This window comes from Oryza glaberrima, chromosome 10 (genome assembly GCF_000147395.1).
Source record: "Oryza glaberrima chromosome 10, OglaRS2, whole genome shotgun sequence".
Lineage (NCBI taxonomy): Eukaryota > Viridiplantae > Streptophyta > Magnoliopsida > Poales > Poaceae > Oryza > Oryza glaberrima.
Genome location: NC_068335.1, coordinates 21692063 through 21706032, shown reverse-complemented (window position 1 = coordinate 21706032; position 13970 = coordinate 21692063). Strand labels below are relative to the sequence as shown.

The window sequence follows — 13970 nt, the reverse complement described above, 5'->3', positions numbered from 1 at the left end:
TACCTATTCGATCAAAATATGTACCTAGACGACTTTCAATTATAACATAATTATCTAATAATAATTTAAGGTCAAAATGAGATATATGGCCATGGTCAAAACAATACGCTACTCGTTCACATAGCTACTTCCTTCGTCCCAAAATATTCTTCATCAAAACCTAGTATTAGTAGTGCCAAGTCAATATTTTGGGACATAGGGAGTAGACACTTAGCAAATCAGTTAATTAAGCAGACAAATTAAAGCTAACCATAGCAGCTAATGGTGACACTGATAGTGAACCAAGTACTAGTAGCCATCTGTCCCAAATGGCAATGGAAATAATGGGACAGGCGAGTCCTTTTCCAAGTAGCAGTACTACTAGCACTGTAGACTGTAGTAGGAGAGGAGAGGAGGTTTGTAGTGTTGTGCGTAATCTCAAGGACCAGGAATCTCCTATCCTAACCCTCATCCCCATGTGCACTGCACTCTGCACTGCATTCTCTACTCTACTCGATGATCATCATCGATGATCTTGTGTTGGACGGACGAAGAACAAATCCATGCTGCTCTTGCCTGCATGCCTACCTGACACCACCATGCCTCAAAGTTCACTGTTGTACTCTAGTACTACACACACCCATGCTATGATTAGATAGAGAAGATACTACACTCCCCATGAACAATACAAAAAGAAACAAAGCCCTAGTACTGATCATATGCTGCAGCATAAAACCTGAATCAGTTAAAATAAGTGAAATGTGCTTTGGCACGTTCAGAAGCATAAGTATAACCTGAATATATATATGTACAAATGCAACAGTAATTTTCATTTTGCTAATTTCAATCACAAAAAGAATCAACATCAAGTACTAGCTTCATCCTCAAAAATTGATTCCTTTTTTTTTAAGTACAGAGGGAATATATATATATGCATTCTGGCACACAGTCTCGCTCCCAAATTTGCAATATCCAAACAAAATGCAGCATGGTTCTATAGCCTATACGATCAAGCTGGAAATAATTCTGTTTTTTTATTGGGCAGTTCAGTTCATTTGCCTCAAAGTCCCCGAATTCCTCAATCTTCCCGCCGACATTCTCCAATTCGGAGGAAGAAGCAGTTTTCAAATCCGTACGGCATCAAAAACCTTCCCACCATATGCATCCTCCACCCTCGAAATCCACGCACTCAAGAAAAAAAATAATACAAGAATTCACAGCCAAAAAAAGAGAAAAGGAGACACTATTAATTACTCCTAATCACGAATGCCCAAAAGCAGAGCCGAGCCGCATCAGAAATTCATAATTCATTTCAAATTCAGTTGAATTCAATTCTCCGGCGATCGCCGGCGCCGGCGAGGTTGACGAGCGAGTGAACTGGGCATTGATCGAGTGGTAAATTACTAGTATGCCCCTGTGAGCCAGCGCATGAAGCCGTGGAACGCGTTGCCCTGCTCCTCCACCTCGCGCCGCCGCGCGGCGGGCGCCGCGCCGCCGTCCATGTCCCACCACCACTCCGCCGTGGCGGCCGCCGTCACCGTGCCGGCGTCGTACCGGCTGCTCCACCGCCCGCTGCTCCACCGGCTGCTCCATCTGCTGCTCCACCTGTTGCTCCACCGCTCCTGCGACCTCGCCGAGCTGAACGACGCCGTCGGGGTCACCGACGACGGCTGCCCACGCTCCGCCTGCGCCGCCGGCGGCGGATGCTGGCTTGGCTCGCCGGTTCTTGGCGCAGCGGCGGCGGCGGGTTGCTTGATGACGACCTCGAGCTCCTCCTCGACGAGGTACTCGGAGTTGGGGAGGGTGGGGAGCGGGTAGGCGCGGACGGCGGCGCCCTCGGGCGGCGCGGCGGCGACGGCGGCGGCGGAGTTGGGGTTGGAGCGGCGGCTGCTGACGCTGCCGAGCTCGACGCGGAGGAGGTCCGGGAGGGGCGGGTGCGGGAGCGCGATGGAGGCGCGGCAGAGCGGGCAGGAGGGGTTGGCGCGGAGCCACGGGTCGACGCAGCGGGAGTGGAACGCGTGGCGGCACGCCGGGAGGAGGCGGAGCTCGTCGTCGTCGCGGAACGCGCTCTGGCACACGGCGCAGTCGCGCGACGACTTGGGGAGCGCCGCCAGCGACGACGCCAGCGTGAACAGCGGCAGCCGCGAGATGAGCCGCTCCATCTCCGCCGCGCGCTCCGCCGACGCCTTCCCCACCACCTGCTCCCCCACGGCCGCCGACGACGCGGGGCGCACCACGACGGGGAGCACCGGCGCGGAGGACGACGCGGCCGCCGACGCCGACGAGCGGCGGCACAGGTGGCGGATGAAGTAGTGGATGGAGACGGAGGCGAGGAGCATCACCACGACGATGACGGCGATGATGAGGATGCTCGGCGAAATGCCCGCGACGCTCCCGCTCACACTCTCCTCCCCCTTCGCCCCATGCCCTCCGCCTCCATCGTCGGCCACCACCGGCACAGCCACCATCGGCACCCTCCTCTCCGGCGACGGCGGCGGAATCACAGCCGAAGACGACATCAATCTCCTCCTCTCTTGTTGCGTTCTTGCGATCTTGGTGGTGAGGAGGAAGGTGAGCTAGCTTAGCTGCGGCACTTGTCTGTGGCTTATAAGTAAGGATTTTGGCAGGAAGCGAGGGCGGCCATGGCGGCTTGTGATTTATACTTCTGCCGGGAAATTGTCCGGGAAAGGGACGCTTCTGCACTCACATCCTAATTGCTCTTGGATTCTTCCTCTCCTAATTTCACTATTTAACATTTAATTTCTATAATCACAAAAAAAAAATCATCATACTGTGTACTGTACTCGATCCAGTAGAGTAGTGGTGTGCTGGCTTGGCTAGTGTTGTGATTTGAGTGTACTAGATTTTCGCAATTTGGGATTTGGGGGGGCCCAAGAGGGTTTGTCTCCGTTGAATTCTTTGCTTTCCCTTATCTTCTTTTGAATTATTTAAACTTTGGATATAAATTATAGCTAAAGGATTGGGAAGTTTATTGGTAGTGCTAATGTTCTTAAGAAAGGAATATATCAACATGGCCTAATTTATGCTGGAATTAATCATACCAAAGAAAGGATAATTAAGGAAAAGTAAGTTTCATACCAATAACATGAGATATTTGGAACATCTTGAGAGTTAAAAAGCCTCCCGATATTTTTAGAAGTATCACGAAGAAATTGGTGCTACCGTCGCGATGATGTACAATAGATGGTACATGTGACAATGCCTTCGTTGGTGAAGTTAGAGCTGGCTTCATGAGGTGAGCGATATAAAGCGACAATTGTAAATGGTGAGTTGGATGTAGAGCGTGAGGGTGCGATAGTTTGGTAGAGTGTCGTGTTTTTCTTGAGTTTTATATACTTGGCGTGTGGTATGTTGTATTGGGTTGTCCACGTGGCGTAAATGTTAATTTGTAGCTCACGATATTATGCCTTTAGACTTTTACACGCTGTTTGTAATTTCTTATTAATTCTTTTTGAAGAATTAGTAGAGCTCCTATTCTAGGAATTAAAGGGAAAAAAAAGAGAGAGCAGCACTGTAGCACGACAAAAACCTTACAAGCAAAAGTCAATTAAATCTGTTCTCATGCATGGAGAGCTGCCATTTCGTAGAAATGAAGGCCTATCCGGTCAATGAGTTGATCTTCCCACAAATGGAACTAAAAATTGCAGATGTAGGGATTAATTTAAAAATTGACCCATGGTTTTCTTAAATTTTGAATTGGACGTACACTTCTAATGGAACACAAAGACATCGATGTATATACCAAGTTGCTCGTGGATTGTATATATCAAGATCTATAAACAAACGAAGTGCATGCAGCTACTACATGAACGTGTCTAGAAATACATGGGCCAACTGCCAATCATATATTAGGCTGTCCATGCTGCCTGCCTTGTATGCATTCTTATCTTTCAAAGCCAACAAAAGTGAGGGAAAACGTATGATTCTTTTTTCCGTTTGAAAAGCAAATACACACTATTACTCCTTCTATGAAAAGAAAATTTAGATAAAATCCCAATTTAATTTGCATATGTGTCAAGGTCAAGATGTATACATATAGTTTTACATATTTTACAAAAGTTTAATTCATTATTAATTAATAATTTTTTCCTATCATTTGATTCATTGTTTAATATATTTTTATATATACATATAGTTTTACATATTTTACAAAAGTTTTTAAATAAGATGAATAGTTAAACATATTTAAAAAAGAGAGATACATGGAGCCTTGTGAGTGACCCTACTTGTACTGTGGTGTACTGAGCTGAGCTGCAGCGGTGGGCTTGTGGCGGGCTTCTTGGACCTCGTCCTACTGACTACCGCGGGCCCACCAATACTGCACGGCAGCACGAGTAGTGCCGCAACTTGATAAGGGACGGTACAAAACTACTGTGCAAATCAAATCTATACTACTTTAAATTATGTTAGTAATGGTATTCTAGCCTGTCTTTAAACACAACAAGCTGATATTTGGGGCTATAAGGTCTCTAGACGTCAATGCTTTTGCTTTAGATGTAACATTCCTTAAAATATATGGTATTATATGCCTAATAAACTAACTATGCTATAAACTTGTATTTTTTGTTTTTATCTCTTATAATATTCGATAATATCCGTTGCAATGCATGAGCCTTTAGCTCGTACGAGAATTGAATCAAATACTATACTACAAATTAACCTAGCATTTTTCACACATAGTAAACTGCGGCAAAGTGTGATGCTATAAGACAGTAAGGCTTTGCATCCATTCTGAATTTCACTGATACCTTCATATATATAGTGGGGGCGTGGTTTCATTCATGATGAGGGTAGGGTACATACATCATGTTTGCTTGCTAGCAACGTACACATGAAGAGCAAGCAAGGTAGTGCTCCTCATGGTTTACCTTACCGTTTTCTGAAAACGATCATGTTTGTTTACTGAAAACCGAGCAAAACACTGACAACTTTTGTGTGGAAATTATCTAAATTTGTTCGATTTTTACAAACCGATCCCTAACGGTTTCACTAGAACTGATAAAAAACGTACACCTTGGTACTCCCTAGTTAGTTTATGAGTAGCTGAGCAACATAATAACCTGATCAGTACTCCATTTGTGACTATAGCTAGGTACTCCATCTACAAGTGGCACTGCATCGATTTGTTGGTGAATGGATGAATGGGTCTCACACTCTCACAGGGTCTATCTGCAAGTACTCTCCAATGATGGGGGAGCCCTCACGTGCATGTCTCCTGCCACCACCTGCAACCATGTCGCCACTTGATGCTTCCCATTCATCACAACTGCTGCTAATCTAGTGTCTAATCAGGCCACTAATCTTCAAATTGGAATCTGCATGATGCCACATCTCACTTCTGCTTGCTGGCTGTGTGAGACTCCTCATTGGATGATTTGGTAGTGCATGCATTTCCGGGGTTATCAAAATGGTGATAGAGTAATAAACTAAACATAATATTTTGCTATTACCAATGTCAGTATTCTTATCAATGTCACTCCAACCAAAATTTGACGAGGCTATAAATCAATAATATCTTGATATTATCAAATTTTAGTAAGGTTAATTTTGTTAATAGACTGAACAAGCCCTATCTATCTCTCCCTCCTGTAGTAGTATGTCTCTCAATTTGTTGATCTGAAATTTCTCGGGAAAAAAAAGAACTTGTTGGTCTGAAAAAAAACTCCCGATCTTCTTCTTCAGTTCCTTTGGTTCAGTTTGCACCGTATTATCTCTGCAGAAACTAGCATTGCAGTTGGGTCAGCTACGATCAGCATGACGTGAGTATGCAGGTAATCCTGTATGCTTTTCTAGATTCTGTTCTTAGGATTATATATTTGTTCGGTTTAAAGTAAATGAGGATTTACAAATGTAAAAGCAGGTAATAATAACAAGTAACTTTGAGACATATCGATATCAGGTTTGATTTGATTCTCAGTTCCATCAGCTTTACAATTCCACATACTATATGTAAGCACGCACATATATAAAAATAAAATAAAATGTCTTTTATTCAAGTTGTTTCCCCTTTGCTTTTTTTTTCCTTGTATAAAGTAGCTTAGCATTCAAGAAGGCATAAGATTCATCTTATTTCTAACAGAAATTTAAAAAGAATCCGACATTTCAAAAGCGACTTGTTAATGAATTGCAAATACCACATAATATCAAAGCTGAATACTCCCATTGTTCTATATTGTAAGTTATTTTCAGTTTTATCTCAAGTCAAACTTCGACCAAGTTTATAAAATATACACCATTGTTTGTACTAACAAATAAATACACTATGAAGACATCAATGTTTGATTTAATTCTGATAGTCTAAATCTTGTTGATGTGTTTTTCTAAAGACTTGATTAGAATTATAAAAGTTTGGCTTACGATAATACTAAAATGATTTACTCCTTCCATCCCATAATAGCTCAACGGTATGGGAAGTGATTTTATCCCTCAAGGAGATATCCCTTGTTTCGTGCATGCCACCTAAATAGTTATAAAAAATTGGCAAGATAGAATAATATGAAATATATCAAATTCAACTTCTACAAGTTATAACAAAAATAACAAATATAGATGCGAATGTACGATAAATACTTTTTAATTTAGTATTTTTGTTGCTACTTGTAGAAGTTAAATTTGGTCTTGCATGTTTGTGGAGTAATATATTTCATATTAATCTATATTATCAATTTTTGTTGATAACTATTTAGATGACATGCAAACAACGAAGGGATATTGTTGACGCGAAAATTTGGTCGTCAACAGATATCCCCTCGAGGGATAAAAATCCATATACAGTGGAACCGTAATATAGTATGGAATAAGTACTATTCAAAAGTTTATACAGTACTGTACAGTTTATTCTACTTGGTGGAGTCAACGGTGACTCGTGCGGAAGTAAACGGAGAGAGTACTAGGATTACTATGCGAAGCTTAGGCCTGGTTAGTTTCTGAAAAGAAAATTTTGGGGTATCACATCGAACGTTTGATCGGATATTGGAAGGGATTTACGGACATGAATGACAAAACTAATTTTATAACTCACCTGAAAACCGCGAGACAAATTTATTAAGTCTAATTAACCTATCATTAGTACATGTGGGTTACTATAGCACTTATGGCTAATCATGAAATAATTAGGTTCAAAAGATTCGTATCACGATTTCCATGCAAACTACGCAATTAGTTTTTTCTTTTTGTCTATATTTAATGCTCTATGCATATGTACAAAGATTCGATGCGATGTTTTTAGGGAAAAAAATAGGAAGTAAACAAGGCCTTACTGTATCAGTGACCAAATGCTCTGGTTGGACTAGGAAGTAAACTCTCTCTCTCTCTCTCTCTGGGTGGTTATTTTTCGCCTCAAATGAACTCCTCCGGGTACGTTCCTTAGATCACGCGTACACGCATGCCGTTGACAAGTCAGTTATTATAGTTTGATGCCCCGATTGGAGTGAAACCATGCATACGTTTACCAGGGAAAGGAAACAGATTATTTCAAGTTTTCAACCGTGCATTCATGCTGTTTCTGCTGCTCTTCCCCCCCCCCCCCCCCCCCCCACACACATGAAACTATAGCTAAACGCATACTCCCTCCGTCTAAAAAAACTTAATTCTAGCTTTAAATCTGGACATATGTAGGCCCATCAGCTCTCTGCATCTGCAACTGTGCAAAGAGGAAGAGAAGACAAGGCACGCACCGACTCGAGTACTGAACAACTGATTCGGCAAAGGCAGCAGATCGACCAAAGATACTATATACCTCTCAACACTGAACAATGCCAAGTCAGTGAATTTTTTTATATATATAAAAAGTTATGCGATGAAAACGACATGAATAACCAGATGCAAATACAGTTTCTGTAGCAAATGATGGGAGGAGAAAGAGAAGCTAGCTAAGGTTAGAATCGAATAAAGCCTCACGTCAAATATACCCTCCCAACACAACATTTTTTTGGCACTGACCTGCAGGCTCAAAGCCAGTATGTATCTATCGCTCGACAGACAAAAAGAACGAAAAAGAGAAGTGATCCAAGAGAAACAAAATCAAAGGTATCTTTCTTTCCTTCCATGGTCATAAACAAGAAATAAGAAAAAAAAAAGGAACACCACTCACTCTGTTCTTTGCTTCTCTCACACACAAACAAGTAGCAATCTGCAGGGAGAGACGATGGCCATGATGATTAGGCTTGGAGCTGAAAGTCGAAACGTGTCACTGATTCTCTCTGATCTTTAGGATTTGTTCCTTCTAGCCACATAGCTAGGCAGGCAGGCAGGAAGGGGCTCTTTTGGTTAAGGAAGAAGAAGATGATGAAAAGGAAAAGAAAAGAGGAGGAGCAATGCATTGGCAATTCTCAAGTGGCAGCTTTGGAAGGACTCTCAGTGACTCTGCCTTTGCCATGGATCGATTCTGTCTGCTGCCTCTTTGCCACTTTCTGATAAGAAAAAGTGAAGCTTCCATACCATTCCGTCGATGCAAGCCATACTCATCATCTTACTAGTGTTATAGCTTCATCGTTTAGCCTTCAGCTTATATTTAAATTCAAAACTTAATTTTAGAGTTGGTTTTCGGTTTTTTTCATCGTGGTTTCTTTTTCAGTATTCATTTTTAAATCACTAATAACACTAATAAGCCATTTCGCTTGTAATAAGTATAAGCGAAATGGTGATGCTGTTAAAATGGCCAAGAAACATCAGCACTATACAGTAGTATGTGGGAAAATATCAGCAGCACTGGCTGCAGACACTGAGTTGCATGTGGCAGAGGCAGATCAGGGAAAAAAAATTCAGAATCATCTGGATTCATTTAGTGATCATTGTTAGGAATTGGGTGGGCTGCCAAAGCTCTCCCAAAGCCTGGCCCAAGCGACTCCTTAATTACATAGGCAACAGCGCAGCCCATCCAAAACTATCTAACAGATCATTTTGTCACACTTCTCGTGGTATCTTTGGATGGATCAATAAATAAAGGCACCTCAGTTAATAGATCTAGGCCCCTCGGATTCAAAGGAAATTCATAATTTTATAGAAATTTTAGAGAATTTTATTCCTATAGAAATTTTTTCTATATAGCTCAAAGAAATGAATCCTGTCATCTAGGGCAGGGTCCAGTGAATGAGGAAGAAGAGTGACGCCGAACGCTTGGTCTTGCAGGCTAAACCAAAGGAGGCCACCATGGAGAGTCATTAGGGTAGCGAAACCGATCCATGTACCAGAACAAGTAGCCACCATTGACAGTGAAGGCAGTGAGCCATCTACTGACAGGGTAGGGAGGATCAGTGACGGTCTCCCTCCAGCCACAGCCTGCGCCCGTTTCACCGACGGTGAACACCTCCATCCCCATGCGGATGGGGTCCATTGAACGGTAGAATGCTCGAACCACCTTGTACTTGCGTGTGACAGGATCTAGGCCTAGCCCTGCAGCGTAGCAAGCTTCCATTTCCGTGCCATGGTGGTGGTTATCACCATGGCCGTCAGGGAGAGTGATGGTGTCCCTCGTGGCCGGGTTGAAGAGGTAGAGGTTGGTGTCTGTGGGGGCGAGCACTAGGCCATCGCAGTGGGCGAGGTGGCAGATGAGGTGGAACTCGTTGGCAGGGAAGGCCGTGGCATCCATGAACCTGGCAATGGAGGCACCTCGCTGCCATTGGTAGAAGCTGATTTGGGTGGAGAAGTTGTTGGGCCAATCACCTAGTCCTCCAACTGGGGGTTGAATATCGCAACGCCCAAGGAGGGTGTGGGGGCTGATGAGGATGGATGGCTCCTGTTTAGAAGCCGAGCACTGGAGTTGCGTTCGGATGAAGGATGGCTCGGAGATGATTGCACGCCACCCTCTGCAGACGGACTTGAAGCGTAGCAGGGATTTGACGGGCAGCCGAGCCAGAATCTCCACCACAATCTCCTCCGGCAGCAGATCAGGAACAGTAGCTGCTGCAGGTGGTACTACAGTCCTCTTCCTCTTCCTATTCCTGCTCCTCGTCTTCACGTCCATGGTGTCGTCGTACATGCAGCAAACACACAAACAAAGACTATGTATGATGCTTAACTCTGAGATTGCGGTGCACATATACACTAGTACTATATTTATTCACAAAAGGTAACATAACATAGTCCGAATCGGTGTCTCTCTAACACCAAAAACGAATCGGAGTCAGCTGCGCCGAATTCTGAGAAATCCACAAGGACAACGAAAAGAGAGTTTTTTTTGGGGGGGGTGCTTTGTGCTAAGAAAGAATGAATCAAGTGAAAGGGAAAACCAAACAAACAGATGAACATGCATACATACATACATCCTATACATTACAACCGCGGGAGCGATTCAGATCTGGTGGTAAATTATGTGTCTGGCTGGCCTGATGTGTTGCCACAGAATAAGCCAAGACGAAAAAAAATGGTGGGTTTTGAAGGGATCGGAGGTGACTTACATCTCTCGCCCTCACACTGGTACAACCCTTCATCCATCCTCCTCCACTCTCAGATGCAGCAGTACGGCGGCGGCGACCGCCTAATGGATCCATCACGGCACAACACCGGGTCTACCGGTAGATTGGTTGGATCTTGGGGGGACGGTGAGGGTTCCGGCGGCTCCTCCTGGGATGGGAGAAGGTGAATTGGGGAATTCTGTGTTGCGGGGGCATATGCCATGGGGGTGATTTTTATTTATTTAGGTCCTGTTTGGCTAATGGGATAGGGAAATTATTTCTCACCCACTAAAAGACATCTTTAAATCTTAACCATTTATTCTCCCTTTTCCATTTAATTCTAACCCTTCATTCATTTCCCAATCCCAATTCCACTCCACATTTTCCATTATCCAAACACACCCTTAGGGTTTGCCCCCACAGGCCCACATGTCAAACGCGACATTCGCGGCCCGTCGAGCACATGAAAAGAAGGGGAGGGGGGGAGGGGTTAAGTTCACTATAGGTCCCTCAATTTGTCCCAACTTTCAAAGGAAAAAGTACACCCAAGGTCCCTCAACTTGTCATCGAGTTACAAAATCGTCCCCCAACCGCAAAACCAGATATATGATATCCCTCAACTTAAAAAACCGTTCACTTTAGGTCCCTCGGTGGTTTTGACCGCGGTTTTGTCTGACGTGGCGATTGAATCAGCGTGGAACCCATGTGGGCCCCACATGCTAGGATTCCACGTCATCACCCTATCTCTTTCCCCTCCTCTCCCTTCTTCCTCCTCCTCTTCCTCCTCCTCCTCTCTCTCTCTCTCTCTCACTTTTCTCCTCTTGGGCAGGCTGGCCGATGGGTGGGGAGGTGGTCGCCGCAGCGGGATGCAGTGGCTCCGGCGCGTACCTGGCCGTGCCGCCGGGGGTGCGGTCGGTGCGATGCGCGCTCTGCCATGCCGTGACGTGCGTCCCTCGGCCGCGCCAGCCACAGCGAGCTTAGCGCTCGGAGCCGCGAGAAGTAGTCGCTGATGACTAGCAGCGCCCGCGCCGCCTGCCTCATGGTCAGGATCCGGTGCATCTGCTGCCTCAGCAGATCAGCCTACACAAAAAAAATCATCGCATCACGCCATGGTAATAAGCAATTTAGTTCGCCATTGATGTTTGACCGAAGCTTGAGGAAGTTCTCCAGCGTGGTGAGCATGGCCATGGCGATGGCCATCTGTCCCATGTAGTTGGTGACGTTGTCGGCGCCTACGCCGCCGACGACCATGGTGGCAGCCGCCGATGCTAGTGTGTCTCCCGGCGTCTGCTGCAGAGCCTCCATCCCCTGTGACAGCGCGTCCTCGGCCTGCTGCGACGACTGCTGCAGGTTGCAGATGCCCATCAACTGCTAATTCGTCAGCGGCTCAAGATGGCTCTCAAGAACCTGCGCAAACAACATCATCATCATCATCATTCAATAATAGCAGTCAATGGTAGCTTCAGATTCTTTACTTGTTACTGAATTGGGTGGGTGATCACTCGTGTCAAACCTTGAGGAGCTCAGAGCAACAGAAGCCGCCGAGCCACATAAAGAAGCGCTCAGCGTGGCTCATCCACATGATGCGGGACCTCATCTTTGGGTTGTTAGAGCATCTCCAACAGTCTCTCTAAAATAGACTCTCCAAACATCTATATAGCCAGCTATCCATTTGATTTAGCAAGTCAAAGTCGTTACTCGCTCCAACAACCTCTCTATCTACCCTCTCCATTACTAGTCTATTACTAGTCTATTACAAATGGGACCCACATGTTAGTCTCTGCTACCCTTCTTCTTCCTCTTCCACCCCATTTTCCCACTCACATCTCCCTTCCTCCTCCTGGACTACAGTCTACAGCCTCCTCCCCACAACCTCTCCTCCGATGCGGCGACAACGGACGGCGGGTGTAGACCCTCGTTTTTATAACAGGAATCAATCGTGTAAACAGTACCATTTCCCTGGATCAAGTAGTCTGGTACACACGAATTCATAGCTGAAATACCAAGTGCACATACACGAGAGTCTAGTACGAATTATTACATCATAAGCCCACAGGCGCAGTCTTAAATCATTGGACCGAGCGGTCCGGAATACATTCCAAAAACATAAGTAGGTAAGGCAGCGGAGTTAAGGCAGCGGCACGCCATTGCCACAGGCAACGACCGTAACTAAGACCTACTGAGCGCCATCGTCTTCATCACCCTCCTGGTAATAGGCATAGGGATCCTCCGAAGCTTCATCTCCGGCCTCTGATTAAGTTTATATTTGCAAGGGTGAGTATCAACCGTACTCAACAAGCCACCACAGCAACAATGCACATGACAGGGGTATTCAAAGGATGGCTATGGTTCTTTAGCGCAAAGCAAGTTTTATAATTCTTTTCACAACCCTAAGACCTAGCACAGACTGATCAAATTTTAGTACCAGTGTTCATATTAAACAATGACGGTTCTGTCCACCATCCATTGTGATCCCAAGGATAGCTTCCCGCCGTTGTGTCGTCATGGTTTTCTGAGGACGTCCACCTTCCCGCCTCTCAGGAAGTGGCTCCATCAGCATAGAAATCATCATGCAATATCCCATCCCACACAAGTTAAGAATTTAGAGTCTAGCCAAGTGTAATACATGTCCCGGTGCTCAATAACCGCGAGCACTGCTATTCGAATAGATTTGGTTTACTCATACTGCAGTGGATGTACACTTTACCCGCACTTCGCGACTGCCCAACATATGAGCCTCGTCCCAACACATGAGACGCGTCACGGCAAAGCTTTTCGATAACCTCGCATTGGCAGTACCCGCTCCATGAACTTTACATCCTCATGCACTCTAGGCGTACACGGTTTCTAGCAGTGAGAGGAGTTCTGGCGCACCCGGGAAGGAAAGACTCACACATGCATTAAGTTATAATTATGTTTAAATTCTCTCATGGCAGTCCTACCGATGGCGACACCACTGTAGACACCCGCCTCGCGGTTCTACCAATGGCTGCCCCACCGTAGAGCCCCTGCCTCACACATCAAGAAACCACTATGCATGGATACTGCCTCCGCTCAGCTATCTATTCCGCTAGGTCTATACCCATACGAGAAGTGCGGTTGTACGAGGGTCGTTTCATGCTTAACTTCATGGCTCGGTCCTTAATTGACCGGGGACGGTACTAGCCTTTTCCGGATACCACCCAAATCCTCCGTCCGCCCCAGTCGAAAACAGTTGTTTAATTTTATTTCTCCTTTCACAAATCATGTCATCAACATCATGGCAATGTGGCGCTCGTGTCTCCACATGCCACATCTCAATTACCTTCCCAAAGGTAATTGCCCAAGCATATAGCATTTGATAAATATGAGTATGCATGATTCTAGAGTAGCAACTCTAAGCATTTGTCATAGTTGACTAGGGACGCATACGTAATCATGGTTACAAGGGAATAAGGGTAAACAATAATCAAGGTATGGCATATTCACAAATAGGATGTTCATCATTGCATGCATTCTTATTTGTAAATAAAAATAATTTCGCAATTGGGATCAACATGTTCAAGGGATAGTGATGACTTGCCTTGCTCAAAGTCT

General features: G+C 45.0%; 2 protein-coding genes and 1 pseudogene across 3 annotated transcripts; all 3 read right to left on the bottom strand.

The window, feature by feature from the left end:
• Positions 1 to 994: 994 nt before the first annotated feature.
• Positions 995 to 2663, bottom strand: LOC127786163 (RING-H2 finger protein ATL2-like). Its single transcript, XM_052313493.1, has one exon. The coding sequence runs from the start codon at positions 2496 to 2498 to the stop codon at positions 1383 to 1385; it is 1116 nt and encodes a 371-aa protein (XP_052169453.1). The 5' UTR covers positions 2499 to 2663; the 3' UTR covers positions 995 to 1382.
• A 5243-nt stretch (positions 2664 to 7906) lies between these two features.
• LOC127786129 (F-box protein At3g07870-like) lies at positions 7907 to 10599 on the bottom strand. Of its 2 annotated transcripts, none has more exons than XM_052313456.1 (2): positions 10398 to 10535; positions 7907 to 10001 (listed from the first exon to the last, which is right to left on the bottom strand). In XM_052313456.1, the coding sequence occupies exon 2, from the start codon at positions 9977 to 9979 to the stop codon at positions 9131 to 9133; it is 849 nt and encodes a 282-aa protein (XP_052169416.1). In that variant the 5' UTR covers positions 9980 to 10001; positions 10398 to 10535; the 3' UTR covers positions 7907 to 9130. The 2 variants fall into 2 exon arrangements, with proteins under 2 accessions (XP_052169416.1, XP_052169414.1); XM_052313454.1 differs by having other exon boundaries at positions 7910 to 9952; positions 10398 to 10599.
• A 602-nt stretch (positions 10600 to 11201) lies between these two features.
• Positions 11202 to 11991, bottom strand: LOC127785968 (transcription factor TGAL3-like; annotated as a pseudogene).
• Between the last annotated feature and the right edge of the window lie 1979 nt (positions 11992 to 13970).